This window comes from Lontra canadensis, unplaced genomic scaffold (assembly GCF_010015895.1).
Source record: "Lontra canadensis isolate GAN:19392208 unplaced genomic scaffold, GSC_riverotter_1.0 scaffold82, whole genome shotgun sequence".
Taxonomy (NCBI): domain Eukaryota; kingdom Metazoa; phylum Chordata; class Mammalia; order Carnivora; family Mustelidae; genus Lontra; species Lontra canadensis.
Genome location: NW_022631076.1, coordinates 492,288 through 519,071, shown reverse-complemented (window position 1 = coordinate 519,071; position 26,784 = coordinate 492,288). Strand labels below are relative to the sequence as shown.

Below are 26,784 nucleotides of genomic sequence, written 5' to 3'. Positions count from 1 at the left end.
ACGTATATATATATCTTTCTCCTTTTTAAATAATAAGTACACATCTCCAACTAATAGGGATTTTTTTAAGCCCATTATTAGACCTCATGAAACTAGCAAGACAATTTTGTAATATGGTTTCAGGAGTCTTAAAGTTGGATTGTTCCCGTTAGGATCCGGAAAGAAGCTGCATTGTATTTGGTTTTTGTAGACCTGTAGTCTCTTATTCTATAGTAGCCCTCCCTCTATTCTGTTTAACTTTTTAACCTGTTGATTTCTTGGAAAAATTGGGTTACACGTCCTGTAGATTATTGTGCGCGTTTCTGGATGTGGGTAATTGTTTTCTTTTGACATTGTTTAATTTGCTTCTCTTTATCCCATAATTTCTAGAAATTTGATTAGATCCAGGTTGGATTTTTAGATACAAATAGGTGCTACACTGTTTTTGTATCAAATCCTGAGGCACCTACTAGCAGCTTCTTTCTCTCAGTGATACTATGATCCATCTTTGGGTTCCGATGCAGCATACTTTTAAAGAAACCACTTAAATTGCTTTAACTTAAGGCAGTAGAACCAAATCGTTTTCCTTGGGGAACCTGTGTAAAAAGTACCTAGGAATTGGCTTGTGATTAGTACATACTAGATCCTTGAAAAGTTCATTAAGTGAGGGGTGCCTGGGTGGTTCAGTCGATTAAGCGTCTGCCTTCCGCTCAGGTCATGACCTCAGGGTCCTGGAATCAGCCCTACATCAGGCTCCCTGCTTAGCGGAGAGCCTGCTTCCCCCTCTGCTTCTGCCGTCCCCTGTTCACGCTTCTGGGTGCGCAGCATGCACTCGCTCACACTCTCTCTCTCTGATGCATAAATAAAATCTTAAAAAAGTTTGTTAAATTAAGTGTTCAAACATGACTTCATAATCTCATTGATACTGTTTTATTGGAGCGGCTCATGTAGCTGACATGTCTTTATTTGGTCTGACACAATTTATTGTCCCTTTGTGTAAACATTACTTACTTACAGAATATATATGGCTCCAGTAGCACATGGCTTATGTTAATCATCTCACGTCCAAGCGTGCCACGCCGGCCGTCGCGTCTCCGAATTCGCTCGCAAACACCGGGCGTTCTTGAGGGGCAGCACTCGGTTAATCTCCGTATGAATTCGCTGCCCGTAGCGGTCTTGCCAAGCCTGATGTGCTGATTCTGGGAAAAGGCTTTTTTTCCTTGGACCCAAACTGGATTTTACAAATACTAAAACAGGAGCAGACCTCAGTCTAGTAGCCCACGGCTTTCATTACATATACATTTGAGATTTTTGTATCCAGCTTGGAACATTTCAAAATTCTTTCTTTTCTTCTTCTTCTTCTTCTTTTTTTTCTTTTTAACTGCCTTTATCTTGCACATCCAACAATTTTTGGATCTAGAATATAAGTTGAAGGACAGCTCCGAGACAGATGTGGTGGGGGTACATTTAACACTGACTCCGACTACCTGCTCTCGGACGGAGGCCGGTGCTGAGCTGGCCGGGGAGCAGGTACGCTGTGCGCGGCGCGTCTGTTTCCACTGGAGGCAGCCCTTCGTTCTTCCAGAGGAAGTGTTAGGCTTAGTGGGATTTTGGGATTAGCTTTGAAGAAGCTGAGATGCCGCCTTTTGGAAGGAGGCAGATAGATTAGATTGCAGTGTCCATGCTGCTCCCTCGGCCTCTGGAGAGAACTAAAAGGAGGTGGGGAAGGGAAGGAAAGAAATGTCTTCATACAAACCAGTGAAATGAATGGAGGGCTGACCGTGCGTCAGAAACCAGGGACCAAGAGAACCATGTGAGCCAGACCGGAACCCTGCACTCCTGGACAGCCTTCCTACAGACTCCTCGTCTCTGTTCCCGTTCTTTTCTTCTTCCCTCCTGTCTGAATATTCATTTAACCCCACACTTCAAATCTCCTGCCTTCTGCCCTTTCCTCTCTTTCTGATGGCCATGAAGGTACCTTGCCAGCTTCACTTTTCCACTCCTGTTCCTCCCCCACCTTGGCCACCTGTGGGTGTCAGCTCTCACCACACCCACCTCCTTATTGTCAAGGCAACTGGACAAGTTTCGTCTTTACCTTGACCGAAGCCTGACCCTCCCCTGCCCTCACCCCTGCAATATTTCGCATGATTGGCAGGTCTTCCTAAAAGCATCTTCTACCCTAAGTTTGAATACTGCTCTCCCTCCTGGGTTTTCTCACGGTTCCTGGAGTGCCCATCAGGTGTCTGTCCTGGAAACAGTCCCCCCAGCTCTCTCTCGCGGGGAAATTTCGGTTACCCTCGTGGCTTCACTTCCCGTATATATGGGCAGATAACTCCCACATCTCTGTCTCCAGCTGTGGTTTCTTGCCTGCATTCCAGTCCCCCAATCCAGCCACTTTCTCAGCTGTTTCAGCTTCTTGGACAATTCACAGGCGCTCTTGGTCTGCCCGACAGGGAACCCAGGCTTGACCCCAGCCCCCAGCTTCTGCTGCCCAAAGCCTGGTGTCCAGCCTGGCTTGACGCTTCCTTCCATCTTTGTTCAGGCCACTCTGGCTTCAGAGAGACCTCCCCGAAGTGCGTTCCCACTGGCCTCAGCTGCCCGGCGGCTCCCCAGGTCTCCCCAGTCTCCCTCCCTCCAGCCGTGTCTCACGTGGGGTGCACTGGACAAATGAGATTGCTCCACCTGCTTCATTTATTTTTTTAAAAGATTTCATTTACTTACTTATTTGAGAGCGAGCACATACGCGAGCATGTGAGCCAGCAGCGGGGCAGAGGGAGAGGGAGAAGCAGACTTGCTGCGCGGTCCCGGGGCTGCATCCCAGGGTCCCGGGATCGTGACCCGAGCCAAAGGCAGATGCTTAACCAACTGAGCCACCCCGGGGCCCCTGCCCCACCTGCCTGAGACACTGTTCTCCCGTTCGTCTCTGGGGCTTTACAGGAGTGTGCTGCCCTGGTGCTAACTGCTCTTAGTCCTCCCGGTCTCAGCTTCGACCTCACCCCATCTGGAAAGCCTTCCTCGGTCCCTTCCCCTACGTGTTTCCAGGGCAGCCCGTGCTTCCCTTACCCTGACTCATCCCTCTGCGAAGGCTGCCTCTTACCTCTTTCTCCCAATAGCTGCTTCATGCTCTCTTCCTCTCTTCAGTTCCCATCCAGAACAACTGGGGGCCTTCTGCCCCTAGCCCACAGCACACCGATAAATATTTCTCGAATTAATGGATCAAGAATGAGTGCTGACTTGGATGACATCTTATCCCCCGTTAGACTTAATTTCTCTTCTTTAAAATGGGAGTAATCACATATTTAGTGACCGCACAGTGTCGTGTGCTGTAGGTACCTAGAGGGAACTGCTGTGAGGTGATCAGTGGCCTCCAGTCCTTTTGGATTTAAGGTGAGACATAAATATGAAATGATGAGGGATTTGAAAATGGTATCTGGCTAAAGGTCCCAGAAGAGCATAATTTTTTTATTTCCACCAGGCGAGAAATTATTGGAAAGATCTGATTTCATCAGATTATCCAGTGAAATACCATTATGTAAATGTTCTGACCCAGAGCGCTATGAAGGGATACTTCATTTTAATACTGTAATCATGCCTAAAAAAATAAGTGTGTGTGTATATATAATTTTGAGAATAATGTAGCACATTCTGCCAACCACAGCACAGCGGTTTGCTTTAGGGTTACTGCTGCTAATACAGTTATTTTGGAGAAAAGGTGTTGAGTTAGGAGTAAGCCTACTTGGCATAAATTAAAAACTCCTGTCTGGGTAATACACTGCTGCCTCTTTTAAGATGGCCTCTTTTGGTCTCAATAATTGTTTCTGATTTTTTTTTTTCTCTCTACTCAATTCCTATCCAAAAAATTTTTACTAAAAATATTGTATGGAGTTCCACATCAAAACAAAGATCTTCAGGAGCGTTGTCTTCAGGGTTCAAAACCATAGTTCCAGCTGTGCTAGTTACTTATTTTTAGTAGCTAGTTTCTTTATTTCACTAATGTATGTATATATATTTTTTACTAATACACATGCACTATCCACTTCCAGTGGTTTTTAAAATTTTTTTAAAGTAATTTGTTTTAATTAGATAATAAGTCAAATAAATTTGAAAAAATTGGGGGCAGATAATCCATAAAAATCTACAGAGATGTAATAATTTAAGAATAATTTGCCACGTTATTATTTTAGCCATTAAAAAAAGAGTAGTTAAAGCAGCCTGATTGGATGGATGGATTGATTATCTAAGATTTTATTTACTTATTTGAAAGAGAGTGTGAAGCAGAGGGAGAGGGACAAGGAAGATGCTATGCTGAGTGACGAGCCCGACTTGGGGCTCGAACCTGTGACAGGAAGATCGTGATCCGAGCTGTAACCAAGAGTTGGAGGCTTAACTAGCTGGGCCTCCTGCGCGCCCCAAAGCAGCCACATTGAGAAACGATTTTTTTTTTTTTAAAGATTTTATTTATTTATTTGACAGAGAGATCACAAGTAGGCAGAGAGGCAGGCAGAGAGAGAGGAGGAAGCAGGCTGCCCTCGGAGCGGAGAGCCCGATGCGGGGCTCAATCCCAGGACGCTGAGATCATGACTTGAGCTGAAGGCTTAACCCACCCACCCCCCTCTGCCTGCCTCTCTGGCTACTTGTGATCTCTGCCTGTCTAATAAATAAGTCTGCCCTTTGAGAGCACCCCCCCCCCTTTATCCTGTGTGGCAGTAAAACCCCCTAGAGCCCACTGATTTATGCAGTAAACGTTTATTCTTGCACATGTCGTTTGCTGTGAGTTTCGGCACTTCGGTGGGGCAGCTGTCCTTCCACTGATGACTCCGTGATCAAGGTGATTTCTTTCAGCCCCGCCCTCTCCACAGAGGTGTCACTGTGGGGGCGGGGGTGGGGAATCCCATCCCGCCCTTACGCGCCCTTATTATGGATGTGACACGCAGTGCGTCATTGGTCAGAAGGAGTCATGTGACCAGCCCCAGTTGTAGCCAACAGAGAAGTGTGTGGTCCTGTGTGCCCCAAAGGGGAGGGAAGGCCAGGCAGTGTTGTTCACACCTGTACAGTGGCTGCCGAATGATCTGGGGTGCTCAGGGGCCCACCGCGCCCACTTCAGATGGAAAGGAGGCAAAGTCAGCGATGCCGAGAAGGAACTAGGAGATGTGGCACTCTGAATCAAAGATGAAATGACAAGTGGACGACTCCTTCCCATGTCTGAAATTTACTGACGATTCCATGAGGGACAGAAAATGAAGAAAAATAAAATGCTTTTGAGAAAGATTAATTAGTTATTTAGAAAATGTGACTCAAATAAGAATATATTATTCCAATTTTATGGCCAGAATAGATGTTTTTTTTTTTGTTTTGTTTTGTTTTTTTTGGAGTCTTAGGAAGATTTGCTTTTAGGGTGAAATGTCTGTATGCGGTCAGGGGTCTGTTATAGCCATTTTAGGAGGCATTTTTCTATAAAATCACTGGAGGTTTCGCCAAACAAGGCTGAAGGCTGCAAGTACTTACTTGCATACACCTAGTTACCTAGTCTAAGAAAAAGACCTTACTACCACGCTGTGCATGTTTTCTGATTACACTGTGGGACAGGGCATGTTACCACACACCCTGTTGGATGTTAAGTGTAAAACCCCAAATCCGGGGGTGTACAATAAAATTAATAAGACAGAGTGGTAGGTGGGTGTGTAAATGTTTTGAGCCCCAGTAACCGGACCGGTGGGCTTGCCTCTGGAAGTCTGTTAGGATTTAGGCACTGGTGGGGCCTGAGCCGAAGCTGCTGGGGGTACTGGTTGGAGCCCCGGAGCTGATAACAGAGCTTGGAGCTGATAACAGATCTCGCTAGTAGACCCCCACCCAGCTGCGGGCCTGATCTCTTCAGAGTACAAGTCCGTCTGTCCTGCGTGGACCCTCCCTGTGTGTGTTTAAGGTGGAGTCCAATGCCCTTCTCACGTGCAGCTTCTCTATACCTGCTCCGCTGTGCCTCTCCTTGTGGTTCCAGCCATAGAGAGCTGCCCGAGGGCCCTCACGTACACCTTTCTTCCTGGACTCGTTGCCTGGTGTGCTCGGGTAGACCGGATTCAGCTAGTCATGGCCGGTAGAAGTGCCCGAGCCTACTCGGCCCCTTTCTATTTCTCCATGCACCTGTGACTGCTGCGTTCCAGGCCTAACGTGGGAATCCCGTCTTCATTGTGTTCTGCCTTTGACCACTGTGATCTCCTTGAGGGCAGGGGACTCCCGGTGCGGAAAAGGAGGAGCCCGTGGAATGAATGAAAGCGCACAGCGGGCCTGCCGTGGTGTGCTGGTTATCTAGGCTGTTGTGACCCTCCGTGTGGCCCAGTCACGGGCGCTACAGATACCAAGTTGTACCTTTGCACTTGAAGTAGGGCGCCTATGGTGCTCTTCTCAAAAGCCAGCCCCCAGCAAGGTGCGCAAGCAGGTGCTGGTTCGAGCTGGGTGCTGCCCACCACCACGGAGATGTTCGTGGACATCTGGGCCACTGTGGTACGTTGCCCAAAAGGCCTGCTCTCTCTCATTTTGGAGTCTGAGGAGGATGCCTCGGGCTTTTCCTGTTTATCACTAGAGCTAAAGCTCCCTGGAGGCTAGGCGGGTGCTGCTGCTGAACGGGAGAAAGACGATTCTCGGCTTGTTTGCTCCAGGTGCCGGGTGCTGGGAGCTGGGTACCAGGCCCTGCTGGCTTAAGAAGCTTTTTCATGGAAAATATCGCCTGCAGCCAGAGGCTTAATTCCCTCACTGCCACAGATGGAGCAGTTTCCATTCTGTCTGCTTCCACCACCCCAGACTGATGGCCGCCACAACCCTTCCTCTTATCTGTCAAAGCTCCTGTCCCTTCCTGTGCCCATGGGGCTCGGGGAGGAGACTGGTTTCCTCCCAGACTTGAAGTTCCCAGATCTGCTCTGGGGTTAGGTTTCTCCGTCCAATCAGTGCTGAACATGTTCATTAGGCTTTAGAATATTGGTACGATGTTTGGATCTGCTGTATTATGTGGGGAGACTTTTATGTTCCTGTCCAGGATTGCAGCATGGATTTGTAATTTCTTTCTTTCCGAAAAGAAAAAAATCCAAGTGGCAGACCAGATTTTTAGATTTTAAGAATTTAGTGTAGGAGGGGCGCCTGGTTGGCTCAGTCATTAAGCATCTGCTTTGGTTCAGGTCATGATCCCAAGGTTCTGGGATTGAGCTCCGCATGGGCTCCCTGCTGAGTGGGAAGCCTGCTTCTCCCTCTCCCACTCCCCCTGCTTGTGTTCCCTCTCTGCTGTGTCTCTCACTGTCAAATAAATACAATCTTAAAAAAGAAAAGAATTTAGCATAGGATTCTGTGTCTAAGTTAATACTCCCTCCAAGCCCTGAGCAAGCAGAAAACAATTTCTACATACTGTTAAGTGGGGGGAGGTGAAAGAAAGAAAAGCCATTCTAGCCATTATTGACTTCTGAGGGACCCTAAAATGGCTCTAGAAGGTAACTGAGAGCTCACGAAACCTCACTCAGTTCAGTTAGTAGACGGGAAGACTTTAGACCCAGAAGGAGTGGGGCAGTTTTCAGACTAACTTGTGCCAAGGGCTAGAACCCAGCAGCCCCTCCCTCCACCTCAAGGTCGGAGTGTGGGGTCTCCAGGTTAGGGGGGAGAACAGATCTTATTTGGCAGAAGAAGAGCCAGTGCCCCAGGCGAGACTGGAGCAAGGAGGAAGATTCTGCTGCTTGATTCCATAATTCATTAATTCAGCAAGCCCCATGGCTTTCCTGTGTCCACTGCCCGTGCTTGTTGCACGGACGCCTTTGGAAGGGCCGTCAGGGGAGAACGTGGGACTCTGTGTGCACAGAGGCCTTTTCTCTTCAGAGCCCCTCAGAGCCTAGGAATTGTAAGGCTGGAAATCAGCACCAAGCAGGCACCCACAGAGGAGCCTTTCAGGGGCCTCATGACGTTTGTCCTCACTCCGGGACGCTGCGGGGTCACGCAGTCTGGGACCTTCAGCCTGAGCAGTTGATGGTGCCGGGCCGCAGGACCTCATCAGTACACTTCACCAGACAGCCGGGAGGGTTAGCGTGTGCCCGAGGCCTGGAGTCGGTGGGTTTTAGTGGTAGCTCTTGGGATCTTTGTGCTTGCTTGTTGAGCGTATTTACAGATGTCTAACAGATGATCGGATAAAACCCAGTGATTATCTGGAAGAGGGATGTCTGGTTTCTTTTGTCTTCTGATTTGTGGAAATAAATGATCGCAGAGGGAGCCAACTCAAGTCTTCAGACACTATGTTTTAGTATCTTTATTCTGTAGTAACATTTGTACTTTTGTAACAGTGATTGGAGGGGACATATCGTTCACAGTGACTTTTCTCCTACTCAGGTTGCTTTTTAAATCAAAAGGGCCAAAAGATGGTATTAAAAATGTTATTAGAAGGGGAAAAAAAAACCACTATATTCTTTCTTGTGGTCCCCTCTTAAGGACTGGATTCTCTGAGAACAGAGACAATAGAGAAATAATGTGTCCCCCATGTATACGCATGTATCTGAGGAAACAGAGGCTGAGAAGATGGGGCAGACCTTTTTAACTAGGAGATGGGGAGCGAAGCTGGACCAGACCCAGAAGAAGCTGGCAGCAAAGGTTTTCTCGTACTCATGTGGCCTTTGAGTCCTGAATGTCCTAGAGTCGGTGAAATGTCGCCGCGCAGAGCCCACGGCGCCGCTGCTGCTGTTTCTCTCATTGTGAGTGGGAAGGGTTGCCTGGGGAGGACCTTTAATGAAGTGGGTGTAGGAGCGTGGAGGCGAGTGAGTCTGCTGACAGGGAAGGGACATGGGGTCTGTTTGGGTCTGTACACGGGAGCCCCAGAGCTGCACTGCGTGTCCCCACTGGTCACTTGTGGTAGAAGCAGAGGCCCCGGGCTGACAGGTACCCGTGGTGACCCCACGACACCCCAGCAGGCATTTTGGAGTTCCGGCGCCACAATCCTGGCAGCCTGTCAGAGTGTCTGTCATTCGCTTGGCGTCCCCCTTGCCCCCGGCCCCAGGGTCTGATGTGGCTCCGGGCACAGAGACTGCCGTGGGACACGTTTCTTTCCTGTCTGCTCTGGGTTTGGCCTTTCATTACTCTGCCTCAGTCACGGCTCTGGGTTTTCCTTTTCTGGTTGTACGACGTCATCAGCATACCACCTAGTCCTACAACCAGAAAGTTAGAAGACTGGTTTTGGTTTCGTTTGTTGTTGTTTTATGTTTTTATTTATTTGTTTTTAAAGATGTTATTTATTTATTTGACAAACAGAGATCACAGTAGGCAGAGAGGCAGGCGGGGGGGTGGGGGAAGCAGGCTCCCTGCTGAGCAGAGAGCCCGATGTGGGGCCAATCCCAGGACCCTGAGATCATGACCTGAGCCAAAGGCAGAGGCTTTAACCCACTGAACCACCCGGGTGCCCCTTATTGTTGTTTTAAAGCCTTATATATTTAATGAGAGAGAGCGTGTGCACAAGCCTGTGCAAGCCAGGGGAGGGGCAGAGGGAAAGAGAATCGGAAGCAGGCCCCACACCCAGTGCAAGCCTGATACGGGGTTCGATCTCTCCTGCCTGGGATTGTGACCTGAGCTGACATCAGGAGCCCGATGCTAAACTGCCTGAGCCACCCAGGCGCCCCTGTTTGTTGTTGTTTTTAAGCGAGCATAGCAACTAGCTATGGCCGCCGTGGCCTCAGTGACCTAGAGACAGTACTGTGATCCTGGCGGTCCCCAGGACATAGCCTGAGCATGCCGTAGGAAAAACAAACCCTTCTTACTTAGCGTTCCAGCTTGTTGTTTTCCTGGATTGATCACCTACTCTGTTAACTAGATTTGGTTCTGACTTACTGAGACTTGGCTCTGTTTTCTCCAAGAGTGTAAGACTGTGGTCTAAATCGGGGTTCTCAAACTATGGTTCACAGGCTGGCCACCCATTTTGTAAATAATTTATTGAAACACAGCCACACCCACTCATTTATGTATCATTGTGGCTGCTTTTGAACTGCAAGGCACAGTTGAGTAGTTGCAACAGACTTTATGGCCTGCGAAGCTTAAAATATTTACTGTCTGGCCCTTTACAGAAAACGTCTGCCAACCTCTGGTCTAAATTTATACTCTGTGTTTAAATATTTCCCCAAAACCACTCCGTTCCAATTTGTAGAAACTTGGATGGTTCAGTACTCAGAGATTGTTTTTCTTGATGATTTCAGACATATGTAGTCTGAGTTTCCTATGCTGTGCTCAGCTCACTATTCATTTATTTGTATATTCTGGGATGTAGTGAGACCAGAAGATCTCGCTTGTGTCCTAGACATTAAATTCACAGTGAGGACTTTAGAATTTACGACCTACAGTATTCCACACTTAGGGGAAGGCTACCTGCCTGTGTAAAAAAACATTTCTCTAGGACAGTGTGGGTGGCTTGGGTAAGCCGGTTTGCTGCTTAGAATTTATCCTCGGGGTGCCTGGGTGGCTCAGTCGTTTAGGGTTTGCCATCAGGCTCCCTGCTCGGCAGGAGGCCTGCTTCTCCCTCTCCCACTCCCCCTGTTTGTGTTCCCTCTCTCAATGTCTCTGTCAAATAAATAAAGTCTTAAAAAAAAAAAAAACTTACCCTCTATAACTGTAGGTGGTATCTTGTAAATGAAAAGGGAGTGCCCAGTTTTGTGGGTACACAGTGATGATATTTGGATCTAAAATGAATCAATGAAGACAGTGAAATCTCTATGAAGCATTATTTCTTTTATATATATCCTGGTGAAAAGTTTCAGGATCTCTCAGTGAAAATTATACTTTTATTCATGTAATACATACGCTGAGGATGTTACATATTTCTTTAGTGAATTTCTTTTTTTAAAAGCAAGTTTCTTGGGTTGTAATTAATATGCAGTCTTAGTACATTTCTATTCTATTGAAAAGCTCATTTATTTTATGGGAGACGTCGTAGACTCTAGATTTTTTTGGCCTGTTCAGGTTATCACTCTGTACGGTTTCTCTTTTTCAGTCTTTGCTTTGTCTGGGCACTTGCATATTACAGGGGCGAGGCACTATTCTGAAACTATTTAGAACAGGCCATTCCTTCGTATTTTGGGAATGTTTAGCTTTTCATCATGTTTGTTCTTCTGTGTGTACCTTTTTTAAAAAATTCTATAAATATTTACCAAGTCACACAGCATTTGTTATGCTGAAGAAGAAATGATAATAGTTCTTGTCCTACAGATGCTTACAGCTGGGTATAAAAAAGCATAAATATTTTTAAAGCTGCCACTAGTGTGGGCCTTAGAGGAATCACAGGGCGGAATGTAGTTAAAACTAAGGGAAAGGGGCTTCCCATTCAGCTTTCAGCTCAGGCTTTCTGAGGCTCTGACCAGAGCAAGCGATAAAATACAGCAGAGGCTAAAAAGAGGTCGGAGGAAGATGGAGTGAAATTAAAAATTAAAGTTGCATGTGATACGTGGACAAGAAGGATTAGAGTCGCCTCTGAGGCCTACGGAAGCAGGGGTTTGAGCATCACCGTTTCTTGGTGAATTGGCTGGGGCTGGGGGATGCCCGGGAAGGCTTCACAGAAGAAATACTACCTTGCGGGACGCCTGGGTGGCTCAGTCAGTTAAGCGTCTGCCTTTGGCTCAGGTCATGATCCCAGGATCGTGGGATCGAGTCCCGCATCGGGCTCCTTGCTTGGTGGGGAGCCTGCTTCTCCCTCTGCCTGCTGCTCCTCCCCCTGATCATGCTGTCTCCCTCTGCCTCTCTAACAAATACATAAATAAAATCTTAAAAAAAAAAAAAAAAAAGAAAGAAAGAAATACTACCTTGCTACGTACCTGGTGGATGCTTGGGAGGAATTCACCCAGTGTACGAGCGGAGGAGAGGTGTGGCCCAGCCCAGCACGACATCCTAAGTGATGGCTGACAAGTCGTTCCGGAGTGTGACACCCTGGAAGGGCATGGTCGGGGTTGGGGTTGGCGAGGTAGGCAAGTCCAAAGACCTCCGCCCCCGAAGGTATAAAGAAGAGGATTGCTGGCTGAAGGGGCCAGAGGTTTGGAGTGGGCCTGGGGGAGAAGGAAGGCGGTCTTTGAAGGGCAAGGGAGGAAGGCGCCATTGTCTTCAGAAGATGTGATGTGAGTGGCTTTGAACGCAGCATTTACGAAGTTCTAGGAGATGCAGTCAGGAGTGGTGCGCAGAGGATTAGATTGTGGACGGTCTTGAAAGCCAAGAAGTGGGGCACCTGGGTGGCTCAGTGGGTTAAGGATCTACCTTCGACTCAGGTCATGATTCTAGGGTCCTGGGATCGAGCCCCCTATCGGGCTCCCTGCTCCTCGGGAAGCCTGCTTCCCCCTCTCCCACTGCTTGTGTTCCCTCTCTTGCCACGATTCTCTGTCAAGTAAACAAATAAAATCTTTAAAAAATTAAAATTAAAAAAAAAAAAAGGAAAGGAAAGCCAAGAAGTTTGGATTTTGCCTCACACCCAAGGAGAGACAGGCGATGAAAACCCGTTCACCCTGCCCTCTGCGATTACAAGGGTGACTCTGTGGCCCCGTGAGGCCCACCCCTCTGCCTGTGTGCTCCCTCCAGCCCCCTTCTCGGGCCTCTGCAGGGCCTCACCACCACACTCGCCCACTGTCCCCTGCATCTTCACTTTTTCCCAGATTCTCAAAATCCTAAGGTTCGCCATGGTGCCTCTTACCCTGACTGAACGGCCTTCCTGTCGCCTTTTCCCTCTGCTCCGCTTTACAGCCAACATCCCTGAGATGGCTCTGTGTCTCTGCGCTTCCCACCCTCCTCCCGCTGAGGTGACCCTGTTACTGCCCCCACAGAAACTGCTCGACTAGTTCTGCAGGTCGAGGGACTTGGCCCCAGGGGTCTTGGCTTTCTCAGTGCTGTCGTTTGAGTTGAAGCGGTTGTCGGCTAGGTCCTTCTTGAAATGCTTTCTCTGCTAGCTAGGCCTCTGGGTTCTCATCCTGCCTCACCAGTAGCTTTTTTTGGTCTTTTTCCTCTTTCCAGCCTGTAAATGTTGATGTGCCCTTTATTCTCAGAAACCGCTCATCCCGGCCCATGACTTTAAATGCCATCCACAGTCAGCCAGCTCAGAGTTCTGTCTGTGGCCTGGACCGCTCCCCTGAGTTGCATACTTGAATCTAACCACTTAGTTAGCATCTCTGCTTAGATCTCCAATGGGCTTGTTAAATTTAATGTATCCAGAATGTAATTCTTGATTCCTCTCCTTCCCTAAACCTGCTTCTCTCCTATTTTCCTGGTCAGTAACTGGTAACCGTTATGCCAAGTGCCCAGCCAAGGAATTTGAAGGGATACTTGACGCCCTTCTCTCTCTCCTTTGTCATCTACCGTCAGCCCATCCACAGACCTACCTTTGTGATATACACCAAATCTAATCACTTGTCATCACCTTGACTTTCCAAACCCACAGCACTTCTTCTGTCCCCTGGATTGTCACAGATAGCCTCCTCACTGGTTCTTTCCTTCCGCACTTGGCAGCAAGAGTGACCCATATAATTCATTAGTCCTCTGCTCAAACCCATTGGTGTCTTCCTGTCACTCTCATAGATGACCCATTGGTGTCTTTCAGTCACTCTCATAGATGACCCATTGGTGTCTTCCTATCACTCTCATAGATGACCCACTGGTGTCCTCCAGTCATGCATCATGGAGGACGCAGAGTCCCCACGACCTGTGGTCTTGCTCTGACCTCCTCACCTGACACTGTTTTCAGTCTTTACTCTCTAGAAACTGTGGAAAGGATACGGTCGGGACAGTTCACTAGAGAAAGATAAGTGGCTCAGGAATGTATAGATAGATGTCCAGCATCCCCAGGTCTTAAGGAAAAACAAAACAAAGTGCAGTACAGTCTTTTATCTACCATTTTGGTAGAGTCGAATGGTGATCTGTAAGACTTTTGGCAAATAAGCCCTGACTTACAACAATAGGGGGTTCCTTTTTGAGGACAGTTTGGCAAGAAGTGTCGAGCCTTAACATTTTTCATGGTTTCTAGACTAGAAAGACTTTTAAAGAAATTCCTATCACAGAAGTAGTTGGTTGACAACAGAAATTTTTGCCTATAATTACCAAAGATTCGAAACAACCTAAATCATTAATGAGATAGTTAAATAAGTTGTGGCCCATTTATACAACAGAATACTACGTTGTGTTAAGAAAAACACAGAAACATCAAAATATGTGCAGCTGTGTGTGAAAAAAATCACGTTACCAATTAAGATGTATAACATAGACTCTTAAAAGCACATGAATGTGGATTTGGAAGAGAAACAGGAAGGATATATAGCTGGAGATTGACAGTAGTTACTGCAGTCTGTGACATTCAAGGCAGTCTATTCTCATCTATTTTCCAATGTGTAATTTTTATAATTAGCAACAATAAGGGAAAGAAAATGAAGGCTGGGTTACCGGGATGCACCATATATACTTCTCTTTGAAATGGAAGCTGCCGGGGGCGCCTGGGTGGCTCAGCCCATTAAGCGTGTGCCTTGGACTCAGGTCATGATCTCGGGGTCCTGGGATCGAGCCCCATGTTGGGCTCCCTGCTCGGCCGGGAGTCTGCTTCTCCCCCTTGCACTCCTCCTACTTGTGCGCTCGCTCTCTCTCTCTCTCAAATAAATAAATAAATAAAATCTTTAAAAAGGAAAAACGAAATGGAAGCTGGGGCAGGAGTTCCTTCCGTATCCCAGTCCCTTTGTCACCACCCCCCTGGCCATAACGAGCAGTACACCTGTCTGCGGACGGCGCCTTCTCTCCAGTCCCGAAGGAAGACTTGTCCTTCCTTCCTGTCTGAATTCTCCCTGCCCTCTGACCCCTCTCGCCTCTGTCTTCAGTAGCTTAGTTTGTCCACCGGCTCTTATCAGAGCTCGGACTTGCGCAGGTCTGCCCCGGTGCCCCCGCTTGGGGCAGTAAGCCGTGCTGGCTGTGTGTCCAGCACGGGACCCGAAATGTGCTCCTCTAGATTACTTTCTAGAACCTGCTTATATTTTTCCAGTAGATAACTGTGTTTTCAGTTACTCTTTCCTTGACTGATTCGCACGATAAACATTCGCGGAGCACCTTCTGTGGGCCGAATGCCAGGGGTGTAGAGATGAGCGATTTACGGCTTCAGTTTTCCAGGCGCTCGCTCGGCACTGAGATGCCTCCTGAAATAGAAATGAAAAACCAGAAACTCGTGGAGTTCCAGGTTTTTCCTCGGAGGGAGAGGTACACTGTAGAAGTAGGTTGTCTTGTCCACTGAAAGCCTTCCCTTCACACCCCTCAGAGAAACGCACGTTACCCCACAAGGAGGTACTCCTGGCCGCCCTGCAGGACGGCCACGGGGAGGGCGGCAGAGCAGCTGGCGGAAATGCCAGGTGCGGCCGGTCTGGGAAGCAGGTGGACAGTTTTGTGCTTATTTTACCCTGGGGCTCAGTCATCTCACTCCCGGGGAGAAATAAGGGCATATGTTCACACCAAACCCTGTACGGGGTTTGCAGGGGCTCTAATTCCTAAGTCCCAAAAGCTGGAAACAACCGAGACGTCGCTCACCGGGGGAGCGGATCAAAGGCGAGAGCGCGGCGGTCGCGTGGAGCTGGCCCCGCGGTGGGAAGGGACGGGCTGCGCATGCGCCCAGCGGCCCGGCTGGATTGCACGTGTTCTGCCGCCGAAAGGAGCCGGACTCGAGAACCACGTGCTAGAGTACGTGCTTCCATCTGTGGGACGAATGGAAGAGACAAAACGAGGGGAGAGGAAAGAAGACAGAGCAGTGGGTGCCCAGAGCTGTAAAGGGGCACATGGGAATTTTAGGGCTGATGCAGCTGCTCTGTCAACTTTGTATCTCTTTGTCGAAATTTCTAGAATCATATGTGAAAAACAGTGGGTTTTACATTGTATAAGTTATACCTCAGTACACCTGGCTGAATTTTTTTTTTTTTTTTCCTGAGGCAGCAGAAGAATATCTTTTTGCTAGGGGCTATTTCACATTTTCCCACAATCTAAACAATATGAAGGCATCGGGCAAAAAGCCTCATTCCTACCCTTGCCACCCACCAGCGCTAAGTGTCTTTGAAGCGTCTCTGTGCAGGTATCCTCAGAGATGCTTACGTGTTCTTGTTTATATTTCTTTCCCATGCAGAACACAGCTCACGAATCTGATTTTCTGCAGCAGCTGCTTCTCCATGTAGTGTATGTTTTATAGTGCATCAGGATCTGCCATTCTTTTCCACAGCTGCAAGGCAAGAATGTAGCTGTCGGTGTGCATATAATTCATTTAACCAGCTCTCCCTTGGTGGAGCCAGATTTTTTCCCATCTTTCCCCATCATACGCAGTGCTGCCCCAAAGAACCTTGTCCACACTGTCTGTCCTGCTAGGAACAGATCTCATGCATTTGATCTCTCAGGGAACAGTTGGAGCCTAACATGAATTCGCAATTTGCACATGTGTGTTATTACCCTTGAGAAACACTAGGTGAGCGTAGAAAATCATGGAATGGAGTCATGTAGGAATACACAAAACACGCATGCACTCACCTCAGACTGCCATCAGCGACTTCCTCTCCCCATTGAGTCACACTGGTGCACACCCCAGGTTACGCCTTCCCTCCAACCCTCCGATCTCCAGTAACCCTCCTTCCTCCACTTCACAAAAGCCCAGCAAGCCGCAACCCCCGGTGCGTCCTTCCCGGGCATCCTGCTTGAGTCTGTGCTCTGCCATTTTTACTAGGTGTGTCACTGACAGGGTTTGAGTGTTACGCCCCTAACTTCATTTTTGCCAGAAGCCCTGTGGTTTTTCTTGCTTGATTTTGCGAATGACCCATGATACATGTGTGCCGTGTTACACAGAACTGACTGTACCGTGTGCGGGTGTATCTGTAGACTAGATTTCCAAGTGAAGAAGGGCCCACGGTTTTAGTTCTGTCCAGTGGGATTACTGCTATGATAGGCTGAAGTTTGTACAGGTGGTTGGGGTTTTCCTTTTTCATAGGAAGTGTTTATGATAGAGCTGAAGGGTGTGTTGTCATCCTGGCTTGGGAATCACTCTGCTCCCTTTCGTCCTGAATCTGTGGAGGGGTTTGGATGTCTGATGGGAGTTGAGGAAGCTCTTTGAGTGTCGTTGGGAGGCCGATAACCTCGTGGAAACAGGAATCGCAGAACAAGGCCAAGTGCATGTCTGGCCAGCAGAACGTCTCCCTCTACTTTTTGAGAGTCTCCTGAAACAAAAAGAGGGCTTCAAGCCAAGACACAAGGAGGGACTAGCTATCAGAATGGGAAGTGTCCGGTGTGTGAGCCCATGACATTTCAAACACATTCACCAAGTACTACCCAGAAAGAATGGCCTTCAGAGGTGTTGTAAATCCCAGAGCTCAGAACTTGAGCCCAGAGTGAGGGCACTCGGAAGACATCTGCTAAGAGGAGCCGATGCTTTCTTTCCTAAAGAATGTGAAGGCAAAAGAGTCAACAGTCAGAGATTAGGGAGAACATTTAGGAAAGGTACCCAAGTGTTTGTTTTATTTGGTATTTAAAGTTTTCAAAAATTTTCAGGCTCTCCCAGCTATCTTTCCACTACTTCTTCAGAGAGTTCTATTTAAAAACAAAATAATTCATAATTGAGTAGGAAAATCTGACTGCAAGAAGTCCACTCAGGGCCCTGGTTCCTTCAAAATCCGCTCGTACTACTGGAACCGGAGGAGGTAAATGACCTTATCAGTCTTGAAAACTGAGTGACAATAGACTATGCTTTTTCAATACAGTTGTTTTTTCCCCCCATTTTTGTTTGGTTGATAAAATTGCTTTCTGTGTCAGAAAGTGGCTTCAGTATTGTAATACTGAAGAGGTAGAAGTTAGGAAAATAAATTAGATACAGAACCTTTAAATAAGTTAGTATTTAAAATTTAACAAAGAAGGAAGTAATTTGTTTTCTTAGGTAATGGGAATGTGGCAGTCTGATCTGGAGACTGGTGTTTAAGCCTGTGATTTTCTTGTCACCACTGATTTTGAAACCCTGCTCCATTGTTTGGGGATTGCACGGCTCGCTTCTGCATTTTTTTTTTTTTTTTTTCATAAAGACGTTGGAAAAGAAGAGTATCTCACACATTGTCAACTCTTTGAAAATAGTAATTACTGATTCAGCTAAGCTGCTTTCATTTACTGTGTTACCTACTGAGGACTTCTTGACTGATATTTCTCTATTAAAATTTTGATTTGATATTAATATCATGACACCATAACAAGAAATGGAATTTCAAACCCTTCATCTTAATGGAGAATCCATTTGCATTCCTCTGAGGCCTCTTGCCCTGTTGGATGGTTAGAAAGCTTTATGTCAGTTCTCTACTTACTTTATGGTTATTTGCTATAACTGTCTTATTTTTAGAAAAATGTCTTATGTTTTAACTCTTCCAGGATCTTAACATTGTCCATCTTATAGATACAAAATTCTGCAGGAATTAGATATTAATAGATATTTCAGTACCTTCTTTGAAACACAGGACTACTCATGCCTGACTGTTCTTAAAACTCTATTCTTTTAAAAAAAATTTTTTTAAGATTTTTTTTTTTTTAATTTGACAGAGAGAGATCACAAGTAGGCGGCGGGGCGGGGGGGGAAGCAGGCTCCCTGCTGAGCAGAGAGCCCAATGCAGGGCTCGATCCCAGGACCCTGAGATCATGACCTGAGCCAAAGGCAGAGGCTTAACCCACTGAGCCACCCAGGCACCCCTTAAAACTCTATTCTGAAGAACCTGAGTGTGGCTCAGAGGGATTAGCTGGTTATTCCTTTGTTTCCCATCCTCCCTGTCCACCCCCCCCCCGATTATTCTCATAATATCCCAGATCACACGCTTAGGAAAACGATCAAAGCAGTGGTAGGACTCCATCTTAAGCATAGAGAAGAAACTTCCCCTCTGTGTAGGTTTTTGAGCACTTACATACCAATGTGCTTCATTTAAAAGACGTAGTTTCCACTTTTAAAATGAAAGTGGATATGTAACTTTATCGTTATTCATAAAAGAATCCTTATTGAGGATTTCTCTGTGCCCCAAGGACTGTGCTCCCTCTTTCATTCCCCACCCATCCCCCCTTCCCCAGCACCCTCTGAGGAAGGCCCTGGGGCGATCCCCAACTCTAGTTCGGGGAGTGGATGTTTATGGAGAAACTTTCCCAGGATCACACGGTTCGACTTGTGAGCAGTAGAGAGAAGGCGGCAGCCCATTCCTGGATCACCAGAGCCAAGCTCCGGCTCTTAAATAGATAGGTTGGCTTACTAGTTTGAGTTAAGGGCATATCTGTCACGTGATGGGTGTAAAAACATTGTTTAAAAATATTTATCATTTCTTTAATCACTTAGCCCACAATTGCTGCTTACCTCTTCTTATTGTCAAAAATAGTGGTATTATTTCACACGAGACCTTGTTCATTATTCTTTAGCCTGATTTTCCAGGAGGGTCCTGCCAGATGCTCCATTCATGAGGCTGGCAGTTACTTCTTGATCTGATTTCCTTGTGAAACGACATTGTTTGATTCCAGACTGCAGTGCGGACAGTACCCAAAGAATGTGTTTTAGGGTTAAGCTGCCTAATTTTGCTTCAGAGTTTCCTCGTGAGAATCTTTTGAATGAACACAAGTATTATCATAGCCAAAGTCGCTTTTCACTTTGACTTTTGTATCTCTTGAGATCTTTCTCTGGCCCTCTCACCGTCCCTCGGCCCCCGCGCACACTCGGCCTTGCACACGTGCACACACATGCCGCAGACACTAGTTGTGGCTTCCATGAAGTGGTTTCACGTTCTTGTGTTCTTGGAATAACTAAATGGTATTATTCAAGAGGCCTTTTGGAAAACTCTTCTTATGGTAGGAGTCGTTAATCGGTGAGGTGGGCAGGGACTCACGGTGTTGAAAATCAGCTAGAGATTTAAGTGAAAGTGGCGCAGTGGATGAATTAGCATTCTTTCTGGATCTATAGCATTTAATGGTTTTTATCTGGTATTTATTGAAGTGTTCTGCTTTCATATAATGTCTGCTATATGAAATGGTAAAAATAGCATATCTCTTTTGCAAAGAAAATGGGATGTTTTCAAAAATGCAGAGGTTTCTGCTGAATCAACACTGTAACCGTTTTGAGAAAAAAAATGTAATATTTTACTGTTATGATAACGTTTCTCTCATTCTCTAGAAATTAATTAGCCCCTGCGTGGTTACCCCAGCCTTGGCCCTCCTTTTTATTACATTTTAAGAAGAATCTTTTCGTGTTGTTGTTGTATTGCTTAAACGGTGTTGCTTATTATAACTTGAACTATTATGAAAGCGTTCTTAATTTTTAAGGCGATTCGGGTTTTGTTCTCTTAAGTGACCCTGTATCTCTTTTTCTCCTACTGAAGCAAATGAAAAAACACCCTTGCCGCCAGTGTGACAAATCTTTCAGCTCCTCACACAGCCTGTGCCGTCACAATCGGATCAAGCACAAAGGCATCAGGAAAGTTTACACCTGCTCGTAAGTCGTGATTTCTAATGTGGGAAGCGCAGGGAAATTAACAGCGGAAACGTTCAGGTTTTTCAAGTGTTGCCGTTAACTTTCCATTTCTCTGCTGTCGTTTTTGTAGATTTCCATTTTCAGCCGTATTCTCTTGTTTTGACATACGGTTTCTTGACTGGGTTGTAACACTTAAAAAAAAAGTCAAATAAATAGGAGTAGCCTCTTGCCTACCCCGTATGCTCCTGGGGATATACAGCTTTGTTGTCCAGAGCTGTGTATCTCCTATACCTGAGCATCTTGGAGAAGTGGTTGATTTGCAGGCACACATTTGAGTGAGATGCTTTTTGGTCATGAGAGGCCCAGGGAGCTGCCAGCAGTCACTGGCAGGTTGGTTGTCTGGTTGGTTGGTTCACAGCAGACTCTGATAGCGCCTGCTCGTGGAGTCAGTCTGAGGCTGGCCTCTTTCCTCGTGCAGGGCAGCCTTTTCTCAGCACGTGCTTTCGGCAAAGAGACCAAATTCCAGGAATTGAGTGGGCCAGGACACTGAGTGGACGGTAGAGCCGCTCTGGACCTCCACGAGCTCTTTCCTTGTATGTGACTTCTTGTATCCTTAGTGGAAGAGTTTAGCACCTGCTCAGCCAGAGTATGCCTCGAGTGAATTGGTGTAACGTCTCCTAAAAGAGAGGACTGACGGACGCAGAAGCCGTGTGGCCACGTGACGCGTGTGACATGACCAGGCACAGGGTATCGTGTGGCTCGGGACGCTCGTGAAGGTTGGCTGTGGGTTCAGCGGGGCTTCGCTGGTCTCAGTTAGCTAGGGGAGGTTTCTTGGGTAGGGAGACTGGGACACCGACCCGCCTTCGGTGAGATTGAAGCTGGGAGCGATTTTGGTGAGGTGAGAACATCCCGTGACTAAGGCCTGCGCATGTGAGACCGCATTGCTAGGGTCGGAGAATTTACCAGGAAGCCCTGGCCGAGGGGAAGGTGGAAAGGGACTCTGGCGTGGCTTTGTCCTTCCTCAGAGAGGTTTGTGTCTTTCTCGTGGGAGTCACTGTGAGGCTGCGAGGTGCTCGGATTGTCTGGCAGATTTCCTTTATTCTGTGGTGTTGGTGCTGGTTCCCGAGGCTGTCCCAGGAGCGGGCCTCGAATACATGATCATTGGGTGTGGGGCCAGTCATTACAGAATGTCCAGAAGCCTTTTGATTCTGCGTAAGGGCCCAAGGTGCTGTGCACACCCATTCACCGAAGCGGTTTTCTTCTTGTGTGCCTTACAGCATCTGTAGTCACTGTGGCCATTAACTTTGTCTCTTTTTGTCCATTCATTAAGAAAATGGTGACTTCCTACCTTCTAAAGGAAAAACTAGTCATAATCTACAGGTTTGGGGTTTTTTCTCCCACACAAGGGGAAGTGAAAACTTAAAAGAGTGACCTATTCTGGATATCATTGAGTTGCCTACTTTTTAGTCTGCTGAATGAACCCATGAGTTTGAGCCCTGTGACACCGTGTTTGTGTCTTGGTGAGGAATGTGACAGGGCTAGACAGCCTGTCTTCTCTTTGTTACGGCAGCTTGGACAGGAATCCTTAACATCCACATGAAGGAATCAGCGAGGGACTTTTTTCATATTAAAGTATGTCTTACGACATAAATTCTGAGAGAACACTGAGTCATTGTAAAGAAAACTTTTGAAATTTGATATTCTCTACTTCAAAATTAAAGCCCTCTGGAATTATAAATTAAGTACTACCTCAACCGAACCTAGACAGGAAATACTTTATCTGAACCGAATTAGGCCGGTCCCATGAGAACACAAAAAAGCAACAGAAAGCCTTTTACAAAGGCTGCAAAAACTTTTCTCACAAATTGGACACCGAGTCACAGTGAAATCGCTGTTTCCTTTTGGACCGGTGGTGTCCATGCAGATCATCCTGACCCCACGGAGCGTTCCGTTGGCTGGTGGAGGTCTTGCCTCGGTGAGCGGACTCTTGAGCGTGGGTGACTTTCCGGCAGGCAGGTGACCTCCTTGTCTTTGCTCCACAGGCACTGCCCAGACTCCAGGCGCACCTTTACGAAACGGTTGATGCTGGAGAAACATATCCAACTCATGCACGGTATTAAGGATCCTGACTTGAAAGAAATGACAGAAGCCACCAATGAGGAGGAAACAGAAATAAAAGAAGATACCAAGGTCAAACATCGCAGATGTTCTCTTTACAGTGACGTTGTGTTGACTTGCTTTTTCCGTTCATGCTGTCCACTTTAGATTTTTTGAAATCCAAGCCTATGCATGGAGGTATAACATAATAGGTCATCTCCCCGCACACCCATTCTGATCTTTCATCTTGCTCTACGAGCTGTTAAGTTTCTTCTGTCTCTTTCCAGAAAGAGCTTTAGGCATCTCCTTACGTATGTACATTACAGAATCTTGTGTGGACTCACGTAAACGGTCTCTTAGCCAGAGGGAACGTAGGAAGCTAGGTTCTATCTTGTTGGCAGTGTGTCGGTTGTGAAAGGTACCTAAGAAAAGTGAAGAGCTTCTTCTTCGTTTCACTTTGTCATAGTAAGAGAGAACGTCACAGATCTGCCGTGTCCTTAGGTCAGTGGGTAGTGAACTTGACTCAGACAACTGTGTATATGTTAGCCTGCGTGCGCCAAGTGCTATTCGAGGAGGGAGCGGTCCGGCAGACGTGTAGGGAGATCTGCTGTCTTTGGCACTGGCCTGGGTCTGGGATGTACCTGGGAGACAGCTTCTGCGTGCGTCCAAGGAGTTAATCATCGAGTAAAGCCGAGTCAGAGTACAAGCCGGACCGGAGTCGCATTGAATTGTAATCTTTTCCCCTCGACGGTTGGGGTTGGGGGAGGGGGTTGGGCCGGACTTACAGAATCTTTGTTCAGGGGCAGCTTCAGGCCGAGGCTGTGTGAGTGGTGCCCTGTCAACGGGCAGAAAAGATGGGCCACCGAGCAGGGAGGAGGGAGTGTCCCTCTTTCAGAGCTCTGGAAGCGTGAGGGGTCAGAGTTAGAAAGCCAGAAGGGAAGGAGAAAAGCATGGCTGGCAGGTGAGCCGTGTGACCAAGGGCAGTGAGTGTGCAGGGGAGCTCAGGAGCTGGACCAGCTGGGCCTTCCAGTGCCTTCCGTGCCAGTCCCAGAAAAGGCGATAGATACCCTGGCATTTCTCTGCCCGGCCCCTGCCTCCTCTCCGCACCACCTGCTGGCTTGGCTGTCGCCTTAGCTTCCCGGACCCGGCCCCCGGCCCTCCCCACAGCAGGCCTCTGTTGGAGTGTCACGGTCCCTGGGGCCATCCCTGATGGTGCAGGGGAGCCTCCCAAACCCCCGTCTCGTCCCAGCCCCATTCCATGGCCTGCTTTGTCTTCCTGGGGTCTGACCGACGGCCGATCTCCTGGCTTGTGGTTTTCGGTCCCGCTGTGTCAGGGCCTGCACTCTGGGGGGCCAGGGACTCATTTGTCCTCTGTGGGGCCCCACAGCTGCCGTGATGCCTGGGAATGTAGGAGCTCGGGTCCTGTGTGTGCAGCAGGTGAAAGGCAGGAGCCCCAGGGGAGCAGGGTGTGTGTGGGGGGTAGGTAGACACGCAGCTGTAGGAAGCCCCAAATCCTGAAACCCACAGTCCTCGCTGCCCTCGCAGCTCTAAAGCCCGAGGAGAACCGGTCGTGGATCCCCCATGGGGTGGAACGATCTTCACTCGTGTCGTCCCCTTTATTCTTCTCTTCAAGGTTCCCAGCCCCAAGCGGAAGTTGGAAGAACCAGTTTTAGAGTTCAGACCTGCCAGAGGGGCAATTACCCAGCCACTGAAGAAGCTCAAGATCAACGTTTTCAAGGTTCACAAATGTGCCGTGTGCGGCTTCACCACCGAAAACCTCCTGCAGTTCCACGAGCACATCCCGCAGCACAAGTCGGACGGCTCGTCCTACCAGTGCCGGGAGTGCGGCCTCTGCTACACGTCGCACGTGTCCCTGTCCAGGCACCTCTTCATCGTGCACAAGCTGAAGGAGCCGCAGCCCGTGTCCAAGCAGAACGGGGCCGGGGAAGAGAACCAGCAGGAGAACAAGCCGAGCCCCGAGGACGAGTCGCCCGACGGCACCGTGTCCGACCGGAAGTGCAAAGTGTGCGCGAAAACGTTTGAAACTGAAGCTGCCTTAAATGCTCACATGCGGACACATGGCATGGCCTTCATCAAGTCCAAAAGAGTGAGTTCGGCCGAGAAATAGCCACAGCCCTTCCGTAAGGAAGATCCCTGTCCACATTGGAAGAAAAGAGACATTTTTGTTACAGAAAGTTTGCAGTATACTAGAGTTAACAGTACTGTCTAGGCTGTTGCAATATATTCTCTCCGAGTGTCCCTTCCTCACCTGGTCGTGTACATCCTCGATAAGTATTAAAACAGTATTTGAGTTTAAAAGAGTTTGTATATATTTAAATGAATAACTTTTTTATACTCTTTGTTACATGTTTGTATCAGTATTTAGTGGAAGATGTTTTGAGGTCTTTTTTTTTTTTCCCTTTTTTTTGTTTTTTTGGTGGTTTTTTTTTTCCCCTTTATTCTTTTCTGGGTTAGAATTTTTCTTTTTGTACTGTTTTCTTTTAAAACAGAGTTCTTAGTAACAGGGGCAGTTCCTGAATTCAAATAAACCATTTTGTATGTTACCAATTTGAACGGGGGTGACTAACTCCAGGCTAAAATAAGGCCTTTTTTAGTGTTTTTAATTTTTAGAATTCACTACATAAATTGTAGGTATCGTGGGTCTCAAAAACATTAGGGACTTTTAAGTGTCTTAGCACTACCCTCAACGTGCCTGCTCTGAGTCGGCCAGTGCGCCTCTGACCTGTCACCGCACCCCCGGCGTGTCCAGGCCACGCCAGACGGTGTCGAAACCGGCCCGGCGGGTAGCTTCCCTTCCCAGCGGCGGATTCAAAACTTCGGCCCGAACTCCAGGAAGGAGCGTGCATTTCCCTTACTTCCACTGTAGAATGGGGAAGGAAGGGTATCCCCGAGGGAAGAGCCAGAGGCCGGTGGTCTTCTGGGTGGATTTTTGCGAGGCCGGCCGAGAGAGCACAAGGTCGTCAAGTCGCCCAAGGGCTGGACTACTGTAAAAACTTACACATCTGTCGTTAGACCAATAGATTTCTACAGTCGAGTTTTTTTGTCATGTAATTTATTAACTCTTACAAAGACACAACTAAAAATATCAAGTATTTCTCTGGCTCTTGACAGGAAAAAAAAGAAAATCACAGTTGACTTAATAACCCTTTGCCGTCTAAAGAGTTGGCGTTTCCTGTTCTGGGTGCTACTGCCAGACATCCCGGTACTTGGAGTTGGGATGCTCTACTTCCACCGCCGACCTGTCAGTGCAGCAGGGGCGGGGCGCGATGGGCTGGGCGGTCACGCACTGAGCCACCGGGCTCCGGTTCAGTCGTTTCAATAAGCATCTTCAATATCAGTGGTTCTGCTGCCTCAAAACACAGCAGGGCTCCTCCCCTGTCCCTTCCATTTATAGTTCTCTGGGAGAGTTCTATCTTTCCGTTTTGGGTTTTTTTTGTGTGTGTTTTCATTTGCATTTTATATCTTGTATTTATCCCCTAAACACGTTTTGTACTTTTTTTTTCTTTTTTTAAGAAAAGAAACTCGTTTGTGTATATATAGATATTTGCATGATATACTGTAGTCGACGTTTGGTTCCTCAGAAGGTCTTGCTGCTGTCAGGTGTTACGCACTACGTCCGTCATAACTGTATTAAACACATTTCATATGTAAATAAACGTGGGACATTGGCCCTTGCGCTTCTGTGAGAGAGTTATTGATGGGGGGGTGGTCTGGCATCTTCATGAAGTTGAGGAAGTGCTTGATGGCAGGAACAGGCTCCACGATATTGCAGAATTCCTCCTCCTGCCCCACCCCCCCACCTCCAGAAGAACGACATATTCGTTCTCATTGGCAGTCAGCCCTTTGTCACTTTCTCGTGGACTCCATCGATTCATGGTTATAATGCAAGGGCGTGATTAAAGGATTCCTACACTTGAAATTCCATTGCTGTTACTTGTTATATTTATACTTGTATTGCTCTGCATTGTATCCTAGCACTCTCATGTGTTTCTGCATATGAACCTTGCAATAAACCTGTGTGGTGGGTTGCACGGTCTTCATAGTCTAGTTTTACAGTCGAGGAAGCTGAGCTCAGATGCAGTTCTTTGCCTAAGCCCCCACAGCGGGGAAGCGGCTTCACGTATTAGAACCCAGATATTCTTGCTCTAAATCGTAGTGCTCGCTCTATGTGTTTATGTACATATTGACAAATATTCATTTATTCAACAAATAAAAAGTATGTGCAAAACACGATACTA

General features: G+C 47.4%; 1 protein-coding gene and 1 long non-coding RNA gene across 13 annotated transcripts in view; one reads left to right on the top strand and one right to left on the bottom strand.

The window, feature by feature from the left end:
- The window catches only part of ZNF532 (zinc finger protein 532), a 104,403-nt gene extending 78,182 nt beyond the window's left edge, over positions 1 to 26,221 (top strand). For 11 of the 12 annotated variants that reach the window (XM_032882398.1, XM_032882391.1, XM_032882397.1 and 8 more), the window contains 3 exons: positions 20,337 to 20,449; positions 22,471 to 22,618; positions 24,159 to 26,221. In XM_032882398.1, coding sequence (XP_032738289.1) covers positions 20,337 to 20,449; positions 22,471 to 22,618; positions 24,159 to 24,653 — 756 coding nt within the window. In that variant the 3' untranslated portion in view covers positions 24,654 to 26,221. The remainder of the gene's footprint in view (positions 1 to 20,336; positions 20,450 to 22,470; positions 22,619 to 24,158) is intronic. The other variant, XM_032882401.1, reaches the window with a different exon arrangement.
- LOC116882179 lies at positions 12,595 to 21,675 on the bottom strand. Its single transcript, XR_004385572.1, has 3 exons — positions 21,665 to 21,675; positions 18,657 to 18,659; positions 12,595 to 12,670 (listed from the first exon to the last, which is right to left on the bottom strand). It is a non-coding gene; the product is annotated as an uncharacterized LOC116882179 (long non-coding RNA).
- Positions 26,222 to 26,784: the final 563 nt, after the last annotated feature.